The sequence below is a fragment of the Echinops telfairi genome, unplaced genomic scaffold (genome assembly GCF_000313985.2).
Source record: "Echinops telfairi isolate 266 unplaced genomic scaffold, ASM31398v2 ScPeMD7_2291;HRSCAF=2852, whole genome shotgun sequence".
Taxonomy (NCBI): domain Eukaryota; kingdom Metazoa; phylum Chordata; class Mammalia; order Afrosoricida; family Tenrecidae; genus Echinops; species Echinops telfairi.
The window spans coordinates 9,656,158-9,671,588 of NW_022106189.1; the positions used below are offsets into that span (position 1 = coordinate 9,656,158).

Sequence of the window (15,431 nt, forward strand, 5' to 3'; positions counted from 1 at the left end):
CAACATGAGGGAGACAAAGGGAGGATGACCCCTGAAGAGATTCTTAGGTTTCTCACAAGGGGGTGGGGGAGGATACTGGCACCACTGTACATTTCTTCCCCACATCACCTGAAATTGCTTTTTCTCTGCTGGATGCAGTGGTTCCAGGACCAGGGATGCAGCTTTGAGTGGCCAAAGTAGGGGATTCCTCACCAAGAGACTTTAGCTATACCCCCAAATCAGTGTTTGAAAAGTCCCAAAGGCTTGATGGGATGGATTGTACCCTCCCTGCATCTGGAAAAACTGGGGTTAAGTGTGGAAATGGCAGGTGTCCATGGGGATTGACAGTAGATTGTGGTGGCCTAAATAAAGTAGTGCCACCTGTGGCTTCAGCTGTTCCAGAGTTGGTATGAATACTGCAGAAAATAAGCAGGCTAAAGGAGACTGGTGCTCAGTGAATGATCATGCAAATGCCTTTTCTCCATCCCAGTCTCAGAAGTCAGCCACAGTTTGCTCTCTTATGGGAAGGATCACCACATTAGCCCAGGGCTATTTAAATTCTTCACCTTTCTTTCATAGTTTGTTTAAAAGAGATTTGGACTTGGTGCAGACATGAAACGTAGTGATATATTACATTGATCATGTTAATATAAAAATTAGAAGAACAGACTAGGGCAAATTTGAAAACAATGGAGATTCACAAGATCAATAGAGGCTGGTTAATAAATCCAGCAAACTTAAAGTATGAGAAACAGCTGTAAAAATCTGCTAGTGATCAAAATTTGGACTATGCAAAGTATGAATCTAGCAAAATTGAAAGTCATAAAAAATATAATGGAATGCCTAAAGATTGATATCACAGACATTAGTGAACTGAAATGAACTAGTATTGGCCACTTTGAATCAGAAAATCATATGATTTACTATGTCAAGAATAACACAATCAAGAGGAATGGCATTCATTGTCAAAAAGGACATTGCAAAATCAATCTTGAAGTACAGTGCTGTCTGGGATAGGATTGTATCTATCCACCTTGAAGGAAATCCAGTCAGTAGCACTATTACTTGGATTATGCACCACCAACAAAAGCTCACTCACTGTCATTGATGGAGGCAATGCTGACTCACAGCAACCCCCCTGAGATTTTTGAAACTATTACCGTGCGTAGGAGTAGAAAGCTGTCTTTCTCTCTTGGAGCTGCTGGTGGTTTCGAACTGCCTAACGCATAACCACAATACCAGCAGGGCCCCACAGTGAAAGCTAGTGGTGAAGAAATGGAAGAATTCTACCAGTGACTTCTGTTAGAAATTGGTCAAACATGCAATAAAGATGCGTTGGTAATTATTAGTGTTTAGAATGCAAAATTTGGAAACAAATAGGAAGGAAGAGTAGTTGTAAAATATGGACTTACTGGAAGAAACAAAGCTGGAGATTGCTTGATAGAATTTTGCAAGACCCATGACTTGTTAATTGCAATAAGGTTTTTCAGCAACACAAAAGGTGATTATACGCTTGGACTTCACCATTTGGAACACACAGAAATCAAATTAACTACATCTGTGGGGAAATAATATGGAGAAGCTCAATATCAATAGCTAAAACCAAGCCCGAGGTTGACTGTGGAACAGATCATCAACTGCTCATATGCAAGTTCAGAATAAAGCTGAAGAAAATTAAATCCACAAGAGCTAAAACAGAACCTTGAGAATATCCCACCTGAATTTCAAGAACAGATTGGATGAACACTAATGACAGAAGAGCTAATGGGCTGTGGTGGGCATCAAGAACATCATTCATGAAGAACGAAAAGGGTCATTAAAATGTTGAGAGAGAAAGAAAGGATTGAAGTGGATGTCAGAAGAGACTCCGAAACTTGTTCTTAATCATAGAGTAGCTTAAGCAAATGGAAGAAATGATGAAGCCAAAGAGCTGAATATAAAGCTTTCCAGCTCGAGAAGACTAGGCCAAATATTATGGCATGTTCAAAGACTTAGATTTAGAAAACCAAAAGGGAAGAACACACTCAACATGTCTTAAACTGAACGCAAGAAGTAACCCAAGTCTCGAGCTGAAATATTGAAAGATTTTATGGGAAAAATATTGAATGATGCAAGAACCAACCATTGAATATGGGAAGAATACACAGTCACTGTACAAAAAAGAACTAGTTAACATTCCGCCATTTCAGGAGGTAGCACACGAGCAAGAACCAATGCTACTAAAGGAAGACATTCAAGCTGCATTGAAAGCATTAACCAAAAACAAAGCTTCAGGAATTTGGTAGAATATCAATCAAAATGATTCAACCAGCTGGTGCAACACAAGCACTCACTCACAAGTAACTGGAAATGTAGAAGGCAGCTACTTGGCCAACTGACTGGAAGAGATCCATATTTGTGCCCATTCCAAAGAAAGGTGACCCACCAGAATACTCAAACTATAGAACATTTTCACTAATATCACATGCCAGTAAAATTTTATTAAAACTCAGCCAACAATGCTTGTAGCAGTGTATTGACAGGGAGCTGCCAGTTCAGGCCAGATTAAAAAGAGGATGTGGAATAAGAAATGTTATTGCTGACATAAGATGAATCTTGGCTAAAAGCAGAGAATGCCAGGAAGATATTTGTTTCTGTTTTATTGGCTGTACCAAAGTCATTCGATTGTGTATCGAAACAAACTATGGATCACCTTGAGAAGAATAGAAGTTTCCGAGCACTTCATTGTGCTTGTGTGGAGTTTGTACATTGCTCAAGAGGTAATTGAGTGAATGGAACAAGGGGTTACTGCATGGTTTAAAATCGGGAAAAGTGTACCACAGGGTTGTATTCTCTCAGTATTCTTGTTCAATCTGTATGCTTAGCAAGTCATCAGAAAACAGACTTTACGAAGAAGAATGTGGCATCAGGATTGGAGAAAAGTTTCTTTACAACCTGCGATATGCAGATGACACAACTTTGCTTGCTGAAAATCAAGTATTGTGTGCTTCGACGTGGATTACAACTCAATGTAAAGAAGACCAAAATTCTCAGAACTTGATCAGCACATTGTGTGTTCTATGTGTTCATTGCAGTGAACTGTTTAACCCAGCCTAAGAAGCAGAGTGCGAGGAAATCAAGTGCCATAGTAAAATTAGTTGGTATCCCTGAGGGACGGGCAACAGAAAAGTGGGTGAAGGGAGACGTCGGACAGGGCAAGATAAGACACAATAACAATTTATAAATTATCAAGGGCTCATGAGGGAGGGGAGACTGGGGAGGGAGGGGAAAAAAGAGGAGCTGATGCCAGGGGCTTAGGTGGAGAGAAAATGTTTCGAGAATAATGAGGGCAATGAATGTACAAATGTGCTTTACACAGTTGATGTATGTATGGATGTGATAAGCGTTGTATGAGCTCCTAATAAAACGATGTAAAAAAATTTTTTTAAATACTTGGTAGCAGAATAAAACGGAGGCATGTCTGACCCTGCCTTGTGGCAATCATGCTTGGGAACCCAAAGAAATGAGATGTGGCCCCCACACCATATTCTTCAACATTGAATGGATGATCCCTCATTAATTGAGTCAGTTTCCTTTTGCTACAATGAATAGCCTGTGCTTGCTTTTTTTTTTTTTGCCAATGTGATTCTACTTTTAGTTTCTGAATTGTATTAAAGTATAGGAAAGAATCCTTTAAAATTTTACTTAAGAGATAAATCATTTAAAAAAATAGACCAAGTTTTTTTTGCATATAACGTGCCTATATAAATTACACATAAATACATATAATCTAATATGCTTATGCATTCACGCTTACCATGCACTTAATGTGCACATGAAACTAACATGCAATGGGGTTGCATGGTTTGCAGAAACATAATGTACTTGTTATTTGAACAAAGGTATGGTAGTCCTTTTTATCTTGATCATTGTGTTCTCTTTTATATTGCAGTCTTTGTAACTTTTAACGTGACTTAGGTGAAGGTTTACAGAGCAGATCAGTTTTCCAGTGCATAATTCATAATATATTTTGTTTCTTCCTAGTGATAGCAGTCTTCATAATGTAGCATCACCTATTTCACTTTCTCCCTGTGTTTCCTGTTTCTATTTCTCCTACTTTACTAACCTTACTGAACTTTGTCCTTGGGTAAACGCTGCTCTTTTGAACTCAAATGATTTGTTTATTCCACGGTGGCACATAACTTCTCGTGTTATAATCTCCATTATAGACCTGGTTTGTTTGGCTGACAATTGAGCTATGAGGGTAAGTTCAGTTCCAGACCTAAAAGGTGATGACTAAGGACCATAGTCTTGAAGGTCCCACCTATCTCTGTCCAACTAGCAAACCTGGTCTCTTTTTATAAGATTGAATATCCCCCACGTTATTTTTCTGCCCTCTATCTAGGACCTTCTAATCAGAACCCTTTCAGAGCAATTGGTTGTAGTTCATGGGTATATTTTGTGGAGCCTTAGAATAACGCTGTTTTTCTTTTTTCTCCCTCTGCAAAACTGCTGACAACTACTTTGTATGCACAGGTTCACCTAATTTCCTTATTGTTTTACAGCTTTCTATTTGAAAGAAGGGTATTGATTGATTACCTAGTTATTTGTAATGAGTAAAATCCTTTTGTCAGAAATTATAACCTAGTTCTTCTGGTCTTAGGATCATGGAGACTGATGTTCACATGATCCATTAGTCCATTGAACTGATTGTTCCCATTTGTCTTCAATCTTCATTACTCTTTCCTCAGGATGGAGAAAGACCATTAATTGTACCTTACATGACTGCTCAGAAGCTTTTAGGACCCAGTCACCAGTCACTAAAATAGGATGTAGAACATTGGTAGATTGTGGACTGTGTTGCTCCAATTGACCTTCTTCTTTCCTTTGACTATTGTCATGAGCTTCTAGACCCATTGTCTCAATTGCAGTAAATTTGGTTTTAGAGGCTTACACAATTTAGCCCACTGTGTCCTCCACCACTTTCATAGATATATTTTGCGGAACCTTCTTATAACATCTATTATTTTTCCTTGTATTCACCTCCTTCAAAACCCTCCTGTCAGATTTTAAGCTGACAGCTATTTTGTATGCACAGCTTCACCTAGTTTTCTTGTTATTTTCTATCTCTCTTATTGTAAGAAGGATGTTGGTTAGTTACCTAGTCATTTATAAGGAGTAAAATCCTATTGTCAAAAATTACTGACAGGCTCTCAGAATATACTCCTCTCCACAATTTATCCCACTACTGACTACTTTCTGGGAACTAAGCACCGTATCACAGCCCTTTCTACCCCAGACACTGTGCATGGGTTGGAATGACAGACCTGAGCTTGATGTAGGAAGGCTTTTTAATTGTGGAGAAGGGAGAAAAAATAGCTGTATATATTCTTGAAAGCAGATCCTGAAGTTGGACCATGGAAGCTCTGGCTGAAGTGGGGTAAGAAGTAGAGATTTGATGGCTAAGAAGTTTGTAGCATATTTTTCCCGTCATAGTGTCATCAGTTTGTCTTCATGCGTCATCTGAGTAGTGCCCCTTGGAAATTCAATGCAGTTTTTAAATTCATATTTTGTTTTACTTTTGACAAAAAATACAGCAAAACCCACCCTCTTACCAATTTCTGAGCACAATTATCCATGGCATTGGTTACATTCTTTGCACTGTATTATCATTATTGCTGTTTCCGTTCTAGTTGTTTCACTCTTGCTACCATAACTCCATGCACCACCACCCCACCAACCTTCTCATCTATGCTTTCAAGACCATTTGGTCTTATATTATTATAAAAGAAGAAAAAAATTCTTTTAAAAGAACATAATACTCGAGGTTGACTGTCTTCACTCTGCGCTAAACTTTCATTTAACAGTTTAAAGGTGACTTCAAAGGATAGTTTGACTAATTTAGATCCATAGTCTCAGGGTCTCCCCTATCTTCAATAGCTTCTACAATTCTGGATTCTTTAGGATTTTGAAGTTCTATTGCACATCCCCCCCCCCCATTTTATCAGGATCCATCTAGTGTGACCCTGATCTGAATGTTTGATATTGATAGCCAGGCATCATGTAGCTCTGATTTCACAGTGGAGGAGGTTTCAGGGATTATGGAGATAGTCAGTCCTATAGTACAGTTCTTCTCTGATTCTTGGGCTACTTTTTCTCTTTTGTTCAAAGGGATAGAGAGCGGTAGTTGTTTAGTAGATGATGACCTGTAAGCTTTCAAGATCCCAGACATGATTCCGAATAGTGAGCGTTAGATATAGTCTCTTTAAGATACATTTGCTGAGTAGTTTAATAAGTTATCTAACTTACCAATATGGAATATTTTAAAGAAATGTTTACATTTTGCTCAGTAAAACAAAAAAGTGTTAATTTAAGATATTTTTAAGTGATTTTTCCTTATGCTATTGTCAGAATTTAGGAGCATAGTAATTTTTTCTAGTTTGGAATTCCCTTTTAAGTTAAAGAATTTGTACTGGGCTTTATAATAATATTTGAGGAGAAATATTTTTTAATTTGACTATTACCTAAAAATTTTAACATAACAAATTTACTTTAAATTCCCATAATCATTCAGAAGGTAAGTATTATCAAGATGGAAACTGATTCTAGAGGACTGTTAACATATAGTGACTTAACGAGTCACTAATAGGTTTGAGAAGAAAATATGAAAGGGTATTTTTTGTTTTCTTTTGTTGCTTTGTGATAAATATTTTTTATTGTCAATCAGTTGGGCATTAGCATTTTTAGATCATCAGTTTTGTTTTCCTCAACTTAAACTACATATCAAACCCCCAATTGCTTTCCCTAATCTACCTTTTTTGTTTCTCTTCTCCCTCTTGTGGAATATGCTTTCCCTCCACCCAAGTTAACACCTCTCTCTCCTCTAGCCTATTGCTTATTTTCCTTCCTCCCTTCCTCTCCTTGTTGCCATCAAATGTTTCCTTTGGTGTGAAAACTTAGTCATAGTTTTTTACTTTATAACAGTTAACTTATAAAAGCATCTTTGTACTTTTTGTGTGTTCTAAATTTTGATATGAGCATTTTTAATTAAGAAACAAGTATTTAGAATATGGAGAATGCAAGAAAGGGATGCGCTGGGTTTTAATGTTCTCTTGGTTTCCCAAACTAACCATATCCAGCAGAGACAGTGACTTCAGTCATGCTTTGTGTCTGATTTAATTTATGGTGCTATCTGTTGTAACTGCTAAATTTCTTATTTAAATGTTTATTGTTCTCCCCTAGGTATTGGATCCTGAACAAAACCATAACTTCACAGATCATTATCTAAATGTGGCCTTTGACCTTTCCCAAGTTCTTTTTATAGCTACTGCCAACACTACTGCTACTATTCCACCTGCCTTATTAGACAGAATGGAGATCATTCAAGTTCCAGGTATTTGATTCATAAATCATAATTTTGCATTCCTTGTCTTTCAGAGGATAATCTTTTGAAAGTGGCAATGCCCTGGAGTTTTGAGTAAAGAGTTGTATTTACCAGGTTTTTAGTATAATATAAAATATAATATTTTGTGTAACATAATCTTCCAAAGGTCTGAATCTGATTTTTAAAACAGTTTTATATAGAATCCAAGTTTGAAAGAGGAAGCCTTATTTATTTTTATTGTGAATCATGACAGGTATTAGTAGGTATATATTTTATAAAACATTTAGTTTAACAGTAATATTTAGACATTTCTCTTTGGAGCAATTTTTAAATTTTTTGTTGAAAATTAATTTATTTCATCCAAATCAGTATATCAAAATCAAAAGTAGAATTTTCACATAGTCAGTGTAGCTTCTAGTTTATCAGATTGTGGAAGTTCTATCGTCTACCTGGGAAAGTTTTATAAATCATTTATTCTCATTTAGAGATAGTCCTAATGAGCCAACTGAACTTTCTCTTTATTAAATCTCACCTCTTCTTATATGAAAGTTCATGATACTTTTAAAGTTTCCTTCAGTTGGGTCTGTCAACTAGTTACATGCTTTTGAAAACCATGGTCTCCCCCTTAACTGGAGTGTGTAAAGTTGCTTAGTTACTATGACTGAGTCACACTGTTCTTTTTTTTTTTTTAGTCATACTATTCTAATTGCTTAGAAATACTTTTTTTCTAGAAGAGATCAAGCATCAGTGAGTTTTCTAAAATGAAAGTAAAACAAAATCTAAATGTTTAGATTCTAAGTAGAATCTAAGTATATTTCTCATACTAATCAGACATTTTTTACTATTAAGTCAATGATAACAGGGTTTCTTAATTATCTTGGAGCCCTACATGTTTCTATATTTAGTTTTAAAATATCATTGAGGAAAAAAATTGCTTCTGCATATTTTGCAAAACTGAAATAAGTAATTAGACCCAGTTGCCTGGAAACTCGAAATTAAGGTAGAAACTATACAATGCACTTGTGTGAAAGGACAGCTGCTACAGTGGTGAAGAAATGATACCATCTTCTCTGCCAGGTCTGGGCACCTTCTCTTCTTGTTAGGGTACTTTTTTACCTCCTCCTATTCAACCAATGCCCTGTCAATTCAATGTTTTCAGTTTTACTCATTCTAAGGAAAGAGGGGAGCATTTATATTCAAAGGAACTTTGTCTTCCAGTATTTAAAGATGGTAAATCTGTACCTTTTTTGAGGTTATTAAAGAAAATAATCAATTCCAATTCCAATTATGTAGGATAAACATAGGGTCATCTAAGTGTTTTTTCAAAATGTTAAAAATTATGGTGACAGATTTAGAAATTGTTCTCGTAGATTCATACTCTAGGAGCTCACAGTTTATTTAAGTGTAATCTTGCCCCTTAGTAAATTTTTAATGTATGTATTAATGTATGCTAAAGGAAAGGGATGTATTTATTATTTGTTAAACAATAACATATCAGCATTTGAAATAAGGAGATCTCTTCTCTTTGAGATATTTATCATTTAGACAAAAGACTTTCAAATACTACTTGTTTTGTAAGAGAGCTGGAAATTTTAACAGTGACTGATTTGAGGCTAACTTTCTCTGTTCTAATTATAAACTTGGTTGAAGTAATGCTTGAATTCATTCTTCCTTCAGTCATTGAGTCTACATTTGATTCATTAAAAAGGTGTGGCACTGTGGCTGCCAAGCACATAATTACAAAACAAGATCACTTTCTTTCTTAGGGTATACACAAGAGGAGAAAATCGAGATTGCCCACCGACACTTGATCCCAAAGCAACTGGGACAACATGGGCTGACACCACAGCAGATTCAGATACCTCAGGTTACTACTCTTGACATCATTACCAGGTTAGTCAGCCATTCTGAGACTTCATTTATGTTTGAATGATTTAAAAAGATTATAGGGATCTTCATATAACCTCCTCCCTGGGTGACGGACAACAGAAAAGTGGGTGAAGGAAGACTTCACAGTGTAAGATGTGACAAAATAATAATTTATAAATCATCAAGGGTTCGTGAAGGAGGGAGGGGAGAAAATGAGCTGATGCCAGAGGCTTAAGTGGAGAGCACATGTTTTGGTAATGAATGTACAAATGTGCTTCACACATTTGATGTATGTATGGATTGTGATACGAGTTGTATGAACCCCTAATAAAATGATTTTTTTTTAATGTGCTGGAAAAAAAAAACAAATGAAAAGATTATTTTCAAGCAACTTACAGCATCTATTTCTTTCCCTCCAACAGATTTCCAGCAACTCTTTCCAAAGTTATTGATTCATCCAGGGCTGTGCATTGTGTACACTCATGAAGGAAACATTTATAACATCTTCCTAGCTAAGAACCTTTGTTGAACTAGAATTGGTAAATTAACAGCCCAAAGTATTGGAAACTTAGAGAACAACTGATGAGGATGAGGATCGGGAAAGTTGTTGAATTTGCTACGATTTAAGATGCTACTTTTAGACACCTGTTTTAGGTTATTCAGATCTTCTTTTCTCCTCTTTATGACCAAGAGGTATTTTAAATCTTTAAAACATGGGTCTTTGGAGCTAACACTGGAACACTAGAGAAGGTGCTTTCCAGGTTTGCTACCAAGTGCTTAAACCTGTGGCAAGCAGTGTATACATTGTCTGAGTAGAGTATTGCTTACTCTGATTTATAGACTGCTTGTTTAAAAAGAAAGTATACTCGGTTGAGTGTCTAAATCTACCAGAGCCGCTTGATAGTTTTCCTGGCTCAGTATTGCAGAGTCATTGCGTCATCTGGCAAATTATGTCAGACTGCCAAACCACTCCTGGTGCAGCTCTTTTCTTTTTTCTCTTAATTGTTTTATTAGGGGCTCATACGACTCTTATCACAATCCATACATTTACCAATTATGTAAAGCACATTTGTGCATTCATTGCCCTCGTCATTCTCAAAACATTTGCTCTCAGGTCCTCATTTTTCCCCTCCCTCCCCACTCCCCCCTTCCTCATGAGCCCTTGATAATTTATAGATTATTATTTTGTCATATCTTGCCCTGTCTGACGTCTCCCTTCACCCGCTTTTCTGTTGTCCGTCCCCCAGGGAGGAGGTCACATATAGATCCTTGTAATCAGTTCCCTCTTTCCAACCCACTCTCCCTCTACCCTCCCAGTATTGCCACTCACACCACTGGTCCTGATGGGATCATCTGCCCTGGATTCCCTGTGTTTCAATGTCATCTTTGGTGAACTGTCCATTTCTTCTGACCATTTTTGTTGGCCCTTAGGGGTTTATCTGTCTGGAATCCCTGTGTGGTGGGCTTTTATCTGTAGCAGTGTACATGTTCTGGTCTAATCCACTTTGTACAGTAGAATTGAGGTCATGATAGTGGGGGGAAGGAAGCACCAAAGAGATAGAGGACAGTTGTGTGTTTCATCTGTGTGCAGTGCTATACTGCACCCTGACTGACTCATTTCTTCCCTGTGACCCCTCTGTGAGGGGATGTCCAATTGTCTACAGATGGACATTGGGTCTCCACCCCTTGCCCTGCCCCCACCCACCCCACCCTCGCCCCATTCACCTTGGGTATGATTTTATTCTGGATCTTAGATTCCTGATACCTGATCCCATTGACACCTCATGATCACAAAGGCTGCTGTGATTCTTCCATGTGGGCTTTGTTGCTTCTGAGCTAGATGGCTACTTGTTTATCTTCAAACCTTTAAGACCCCAGACGCTATATCTTTTGATAGCCGGGCACCATCAGTTTTCTTCTTTTTTTTTTAAATCATTTTATTAGGGGCTCATACAACTCTTACCACAATCCATACATAAATCAATTGTGTAAAGTATATTTGTATATTCATTGCCCTCATCATTCTCAAAACATTTGCTCTCTACTTAAGCCCCTGGCATCAGCTCCTCATTTTTCACCTCCCTCCCCCTCCCTCATGAACCCTTGATAATTGATAAATTATTATTTTGTCATATCTTGCACTGTCCGACGTTTCCCTTCATCCACTTCTCTGTTGTCCATCCCCCAGGGAGGAAGTTATATGTAGAACCTTGTAATCGGTTCCCCCTTCCCTCCCCACCCACCCTCCACCCTCCCGGTATCACTACTCTCACCACTGGTCCTGAAGGGATCATCTGCCCTGATTCCCTGTGTTCCCAGTTCCTATCTGTACCAGTGTACATTCTCTAGTCTAGCCAGATTTGTAAGGCAGAATTGGGTTCATGATAGTGGGCAGGGGAGGAACCATTTAAGAACTAGAGGAAAGTTGTATGTTTCATCGTTGCTGACCTGCACCCTGGCTGGCTCATCTCCTCCCTGCAACCCTTCTATAAGGGGATGTCCAATTGCCTACAGATGGGCTTTGGGTCTCCACTCTGCACTTCCCCTCATTCACAATAATATTATTTTTCGTTCTTTGATGCCTGATAACTGATCCCTTCGACACCTCCTGATTGCACAGGCTGGTGTGCTGCTTCCATGTGGGCTTTTGCTTCTGAGCTAGATGGCCGCTTGTTTACCTTCAAGCCTTTAAGGCCCCAGATGCTATATCTTTTGATAGCCGGGCACACACCATCAGCTTTCTTCACCACATTTGCTTATGCACCCTTTTTGTCTTCAGCGATCATGTCAGGAAGGTGAGCATCGCAGAATGCCGGATTTCTCATCTTCAAGCTAACTATTTCTATTCGCTTTACTTTTCTTCTTGACCTCTTCACTTCCCTGCGTGAGCCTCATTTCTGAATGAATCCTGTGCACTAAAATGAAACACTTGGTGAAACACAACATTGAATGTCATCTAAACAATATAAGAAAACAGTTGCTTTTCTTAGTCGATTTTATTGGTCTCTGGGTGATTCAGGGGATTTGTACTTGACTACTGGTACATCAGAAGTTCAAATCTACCCAGCAGCACTGTGAAAGAAAAGCCTACTGATTTACTTTCATACAATTACAGCCATTGAAAAGCCTGTAGTGTAGAGTTCTACTCTGACAAATGTGGGGTCACCAAAAGTTGGAATTGACTCAATTGCAATGAGTTTGGTTTGGCTTTTATCCCACGATTCTTATTTTTTTTAGGTTATTCTCCGCCTGCTATACATATGGTAAACTATGTATGCCATTAAATTTCACACATGAATTTCTGCCAAGCTTAGCCTATCCCAACTGCTGTTTATAATAATATATACAAGGAAATACTCCTCTAAAGACAATTTTTTTTCAAAACCATGTATTCAAATTTTTTTTACAAACAACCTATCACCTTCGAAGTAGTCTCCATTACACTTAATACTATTGGTCAAATCTGTGATTCCATTCCTGGAAACATTTTTCAAACTCATCTGTTGAATGCTGACAGTACCTCTCTCTGTTTTTTTCTTCACCTCTTCTACTTTGTCAAATTGCTGTCCTTTCATGTCCCTCTTTATTCAAGGAAATAAAAAGAAGTTGCACAGAAGGTCAGGTGAGTAAGGTGCATAGGGCAAAAGAAGAATCCTGTTTTTTCTCAAAAACTGGCGCACTGAGATGACTGCATGATATGGTGTGTTGTTGTGTTGGCAAATCAGTCCCCCATCTGCCTCATATCAGGCCTTTTTGTGTCACACACTGTTAATCAATCGCTTCAAAACCTCTAAATAGGAAGCTTGATTAACAATGTGACCTGGTTAAAAAAAAAAATCTGCCCTGGTGGAACAAACTCCAAATGTACTATGAGTCAACATTTTTGTCCCTACAGGAAGTTGGCGGACATCCAAATTGAGATTTGTCATCAATCAACACTTCACCTGTTTTAAAACAAGAAAACCACTTGTATACTTGAGTTTTTCCCCATAGCACTGTCCTTGTAAGTTGTCTTCAACATCGCAACTGTTTCTTGGCATTGTTCTCTTAAATCAATCATACGAAAAAAGAGGTTTGAGTGAAACAGCTTTTACAAAAAATTTCACTGTGACCAGAGAGAACCTTCCTGGGCAGCACCACTGGGTACGCTAACTCAAAGGGGGTTGCTTAATGCTTGCCTGGGGGGAAAAATGCGTACTATGAAAGCTTCATTCCATTCAGCAGAGGTTTTTTTTTTTCTCATTTTTTTGGGGGGTACCCCCTCATATATATAAATATTTTATATATGCTTACAATATTGTTTCAGCTACCATTTCAGCAAATTGACTTGTTTTGGATGTTGATTATCATCAATCATATTAGTTTATCGATAGCCACTGCAAAAAAGTTCCGCTGGGCATCAAGCAACTCACTCTTAAGTTAGTGCACCCAGTGGCGCTACCTGGGAAGGTTCTCTCTGGTCACAGTGAATTTTTCCCTAAAAGCAGTTTCATTCAAACCTCTTTTTTTGTGATGGCCAATTTAAGAGAAGAATGTGCAGCTGTGAAATTTTTTTTTTCCCTGCTTGGGAAAAATGTTGCAGAAACTGTTGTGATGTTGAACACAGCTTACAAGGACAGTGCTGTGGGAAAACCTCAGGTGTACATGTGGTTTGCACATTTCAAAAAAGGTGAAATGTTGATTCTGGATGTCCATCAACTTCCCAAACGGAAAATATCGACAAAAGTCATGCTGCTCAAAGACCAGCAATGGACCATTGAAGAGATGAGGGAGTTATCTGAACTATCTTGGAGCTCGGTTCAACAAATTTTAACATAAGATTTGGGAATGAGAAGGATCACTGCGAAATTTGTGCGTTGGGTCTGACTGACCAGGAAAAAGAGCATCAACCAGAAACATACCATGCTTTGAAAGAACAGCTCCAAAGGGACCCAGACTTTTTTTCCCCTGGTAGTGAACAGGATATGGTGCTATTGACACTGAAAGGAAACGTCAGTCAAGCCAGTGGAAGATGCCATTGTCATCGTTGCCTTGCTCAAAAAAAGCTCGTCAAGTGAAATCAAAGATCAAGATGATGCTCATTTGGCTTTTTTATGTGAAGGGGATAGTGCATTTGATATTTCATTCCACCAGGTCAGACTGTTAATCAACTTTTTATTTAGAGGTTCTGAAAAGATTGCGTAACAGTGCGCGACTAAAACCTGATTTGTGGCAGATGGGGGACTGGTTTTGCCACCACGACAATGCACCTGCTCATGCAGCCATCTCAGTGTGCCAGTTTTGGGCAAAAACCAGCATGCCTCTCTTGCTCCATACACCTTACTCACCTGACCTTGCTCTTTGTGCCTTTTTTTTGTTTCCTTGAATGAAGAGAGACATGAAAGGACAGCAATTTGATGATGTAGAAGAGGTGAAGAAAAAAACGATGGAGGTGATGTCAGCCATCCAAACAGATGAGTTTGAAAAATGCTTCCAAGAATGGAATCACAGATTTGACTAATGTGTTCAGTGAAATGGAGAGTACTTGTGGGGTTAAAGGGGAGAGGGGACCCCACGAATCATCACAGGTCCGGTAGGCGCAATTGCACAGCGATGATAAGATGATAGTAAAGTTATAGAGAACATGAGAGTTAAAAGATGGAGTCTCAAGTAATGGAGTCAGACACAACACATGGTAGCATTGCTCACCTCAGCCCCGTTAGATGGTCCACATGGAGGGAGCCCCAAACTTTAATGCTTCCCAAGCTTTTATCCTCTCTGGGAACGTGCAGGCCCCCTAATTACAGGTGAAGACATACGTCACAGGAAGGGGTTGTACAATAGGCGTACACATTGTAGGAAGGGGATCTATGATAGGCATAAGCGTAACAGGAAGGGGATGAGCTAGGGGTGTGCCCATAGCAATGGGAAGGTCTAGGGTTATACATGTGCCAAGACGGGCGGACCCTAGAGTCATAATGGCTACCTAACCTTGGTCATCCTTAGGCAGGTTTGACCTCTCTGGTGTCTCCTACAAGGAAACAGACAACTACTGTCCTTATCAGAAGGGAGTGTGATAAACAGTGGTGTTTACTTGTTCCAGATGTCTGATAGCTCTTAAGGAGAATGACCCCTAATCTACTCCTGATGACCTCCAAGTGTACAGTGAACCCTCGCCACTTCGCGCTTCGACTTCCGCAGCTTCACTCTATCGCGGTTTTTGCGTAACAGCGCATGCTCT

General features: G+C 38.6%; 1 protein-coding gene across 1 annotated transcript in view; it reads left to right on the forward strand.

Moving 5' to 3' along the window:
* LONP2 (lon peptidase 2, peroxisomal) overlaps nucleotides 1–15,431 on the forward strand; it is a 175,447-nt gene that overhangs the window by 108,409 nt on the left and 51,607 nt on the right. Inside the window, exons 9-10 of the mRNA XM_004704690.3 lie at nucleotides 7,201–7,351; nucleotides 9,109–9,235. Coding sequence (XP_004704747.1) covers nucleotides 7,201–7,351; nucleotides 9,109–9,235 — 278 coding nt within the window. The remainder of the gene's footprint in view (nucleotides 1–7,200; nucleotides 7,352–9,108; nucleotides 9,236–15,431) is intronic.